Genomic DNA, 3,661 nt, shown 5'->3' on the forward strand with positions numbered 1-3,661 from the left:
CTGTGGCATCACAGCTCACAGCAACCTCCAACTCCTGGGTTCAAGCGAGTCTCCTGCCTCAGCCTCCCAAGTAGCTGGGACTACAGGTGCCTGCCACAGCGCCCAGCTATTTTTTGGTTGCAGCCGTCATTGTTGTTTTGGCGGGCCTGGGCTGGCTTTGAACCCGCCACCTTAGGTGTATACGGCTGGCGCCTTACCCAGTTGAGCCATAGGCGCCGAGCCTGGACAGGGGATTTTTAAAAAATTTTGTTTATGTATTTGCTATACATAAATTTTTTTTTTGAGACAGAGTCTCACTTTGTTGCTGCTGGTAGAATGCTGTGGTGTTTCACAGCACATAGCAACCTCAAACTCTTGGGCTAAAGTAATCCTCTTGCCTCAGCTTTTCTATTTTTAGTAGAGAGTGGTCTTGCTCTTGCTCAGGCTGGTCTGGAACCGGTGAGCTCAGGCAGTCCACCTGTCTCAGCCTTCCAGAGTGCTGAGATTACAGGCATGAGCCATCGTGCTAGGCCTGGACAGGGCATTTTTTATTTTTTTTTTTGAGACACAGTCTTACTGTGTCACCCTGGGTAGAGTGCTATGGCGTTACAGCTCACAGCAACCTCAAACTCTTGGGCTTAAGCTATTCTCTTGCCTCAGCCTCCCAGGTAGCTGGGACTATAGGTGCCTGCCACAACACCCAGCTGTTTTTTTGTTGCAGTTGTCATTGTTTAGCTGGCCTGGGCCAGGTTTGAACCTGCCAGTCTTGGTGTTTGTGGCCGGTGCTGTAACCACTGTGCTACAGGGGCTAAACCTCGACAGGGGATTTTAATAGATAGAGAGTTGAACCAGTTATGTGCTGGGCATCCAGTTGAAAGACTAAAGTTGCTGGAGGAGGGAGGTTGATGATAAAGCAGAGGTCCTGAGGATCAGGGGAGAGGGACATGATTTGGAGCCTAGATGGAATGATTATAGTTGGGTAAGAGGGGATACTTTTTCTGAGGAAGCCTGGGGTAGTGTGAGTAATTGCTGGCAGTAGCTCATTTTTCTCTGATTGTTGGCTGAGAATGAGGCAGTTTGAGTGGTAGATAGATTTGACAGCAGTGCCATGATTTGGAATGTCTATCATGGGGAATAGGAGGAGAGAAGGGACTAAGGTCTAGAGCAGCGGTTCGCAACCTGTGGGTCTTGACCCCTTTGTAACAATGAAAATACATCATGGCATTAAGAAGGTTGAGAATCGCTGGTCTAGAGGATGACTGTAGCAGCACTGTGGACCCATAGTTAAAGACCTTGATTTATAAAGGTGCCTATTTGCAGGGTTACATGAATTCCCCGTCCCATTCCCCCATTAAGATGCAAGCTCCAGGTAAAGGAAGAGAGACGTTTTGGAACTGTTTACTTCTTCAGAGAAGCCTTCCCTGACCTCCTAAATTAAATCTTTTCTCCCTCTCTCCCTCCCTTCCTCCCTCCCTCCCTTCCTTCCTCCATCCCTTCTTCCCTCCCTTCCTTTACTCCCTACCTTCCTTCTTCACTCCCTCCCTCCCTTCCAGCGAGCCCTGTCATGCCTGGCTAATTTTTTTCTGTTTGTAGAGACAGGCTCTTACCCTTACTTAGTCTTATCTTGCACTCCTGGTCTCAAGTGATCCTTCTGCCTTGGCCTCCCTAAGTGCTAGGGTTACAGGCATAAGCCATTGCATTTGGCCAATTAGATTTCCCTATAAGCTCTCATAGCTCTTTTTTCCCTTGTAGCACTTTAAAGTAGAATTGTAGTTTTACATTTAATTGTTGCAATTGTTAAATTACAAAATACAATAAAATTCATTTGATTTATGTTCATTTTTCCCAGTAACTAAAAGCTCTGAGGAAGATATATCTGCTTTTGCACTGCTTCCATTGTGCACTTTGGTGCCCAGTAGATACTTGGTAAATGTTTGTTGAATTTAATTTATCAAATATAGAGGTTCTCAATCTTTTTCCCAGCACACCTGTGGAATATGACTCACTTCCATCTGAACTGTTACTGGCTGCCCTGATCTTTGCCTGAGTGAGGGCAGTGTTAGGTAGTATAGGTAGTGGCTAATGAGATCACAGGCCCTGGAATAAGAATACCTGGGCTCCTAACCTAGCCGTACCTCTCACTGGCTCTATGATCTTGAGCAAATTTGTAATGTCTCTGTGTCCAAATATACCTATCTATAAAGTGTGACTATTATATAATTCGATCTATCTTTTTTTTTTTTTTTTTTTTTGAGACAGAGCCTCAAGCTGTCCCCCTGGGTAGAGTGCCGTGGCATCACAGCTCACAGCAACCTCCAACTCCTGGGCTCAAGCCAGTCTCTTGCCTCCGCCTCCCAAGTAGCTGGGACCACAGGCGCCCGCCACAACACCAGGCTATTTTTTGGTTGCAGCCATCATTGTTGTTTGGCAGGTCTGGGCTGGGGATTCGAACCCGCCACCTTAGGTGTATGTGGCTGGCACCTTAGCCACTTGAGCCACAGGTGCCGAGCCTAGATCTATCTTGTAAGGCTGTTAATGAAGATTACGTGAGAGAACTCATATAAAGCTTTTAGAAGGACATGTGACTGTAAAAATTAGTTATGGCTCGGTGCATGTAACTCAGCAGCTAAGGCGCCAGCCACATACACCAGAGCTGGCGGGTTCAAACTCAGCCCGGGCCTGCCAAATAGCTATGACAACTACAACCAAAAAATAGCTGGGCATTGTGGCAGGTGCCTGTAGTCCCAGCTATTTGGGAGGCTGAGGCAAGAGAATTACTTAAGCCCAAGAGTTGGAGGTTGCTGTGAGCTGTGATGCCAAGGCACTCTATGGGGCAGCATAGTGAAACTCTGTCTCAAAAAAAAAATTAGTTATTACTATTAGTGTTTTCAAAAACTAGGTGATTTTATTCTCTTTAAGATTCTTGCCTTTATCGTAATGGATTTACAGAGTTGCTGTCAGCATCCTTATGTACATCTCTTTGTTACATACTGCATATGGAGCTTCTGAGAGGAGAAATTCTGTATCATGATAGTCGTCTTCACCCAGTACCAGCACTCTGAATCAAAGCTATTCTTGATCCTATAAGACTCTTACCAAAATAGTAGAAACATCATGTGGATAGTCACTTTGGTGGCTTTCCTATCTGTGGTGTGAGGGAATAGTGAATGCTATTTGTTTGACACCTGCCGTGATAAACTTGATTCTTTGTTTCCCTTGCAGAGGAAGTGGCCAAGTTGGAGAAGCACTTGATGCTTCTCCGACAAGAGTATGTCAAGCTGCAGAAGAAACTGGCAGAGACAGAGAAGAGGTGCACTCTTTTGGCTGCGCAAGCAAGCAAGGAAAGCAGCAGCGAGTCCTTCATCAGCCGCTTGCTGATGATTGTGGCTGACCTCTATGAGCAGGAGCAGTATAGGTGAGTTCCTAGACACAGGGCTGGTTTTGGGAAGCCCACCCTTTTGCTTAATTCCTGGGTGGTATTACAACTTCTCCCTTCTCATTGGCTTTCTTTCCAAATTTATTTCTCTCTAATCAGGATATTAGCAAACCTTTATTCCCTATAATATAAGCTTATTGAGGCAAGATTTTTATCTTCCTTGTTTACTGCTTATCTTCAGCAAAGAGTATCAGAGTCATGGTGATAGCATTGCTAATGCAAATTCTATTTTTTTTTTTTTTTTTT

At 45.2% G+C, this 3,661-nt stretch overlaps 1 protein-coding gene across 1 annotated transcript in view; it reads left to right on the forward strand.

The window, feature by feature from the left end:
* The window catches only part of ANKFY1 (ankyrin repeat and FYVE domain containing 1), a 117,922-nt gene that overhangs the window by 30,040 nt on the left and 84,221 nt on the right, over positions 1–3,661 (forward strand). Inside the window, exon 2 of the mRNA XM_012810939.2 lies at positions 3,202–3,394. Coding sequence (XP_012666393.2) covers positions 3,202–3,394 — 193 coding nt within the window. The remainder of the gene's footprint in view (positions 1–3,201; positions 3,395–3,661) is intronic.

The sequence above is a fragment of the Otolemur garnettii genome, unplaced genomic scaffold (genome assembly GCF_000181295.1).
Source record: "Otolemur garnettii isolate 467f Iridium unplaced genomic scaffold, OtoGar3 scaffold00145, whole genome shotgun sequence".
NCBI classification, from domain to species: domain Eukaryota; kingdom Metazoa; phylum Chordata; class Mammalia; order Primates; family Galagidae; genus Otolemur; species Otolemur garnettii.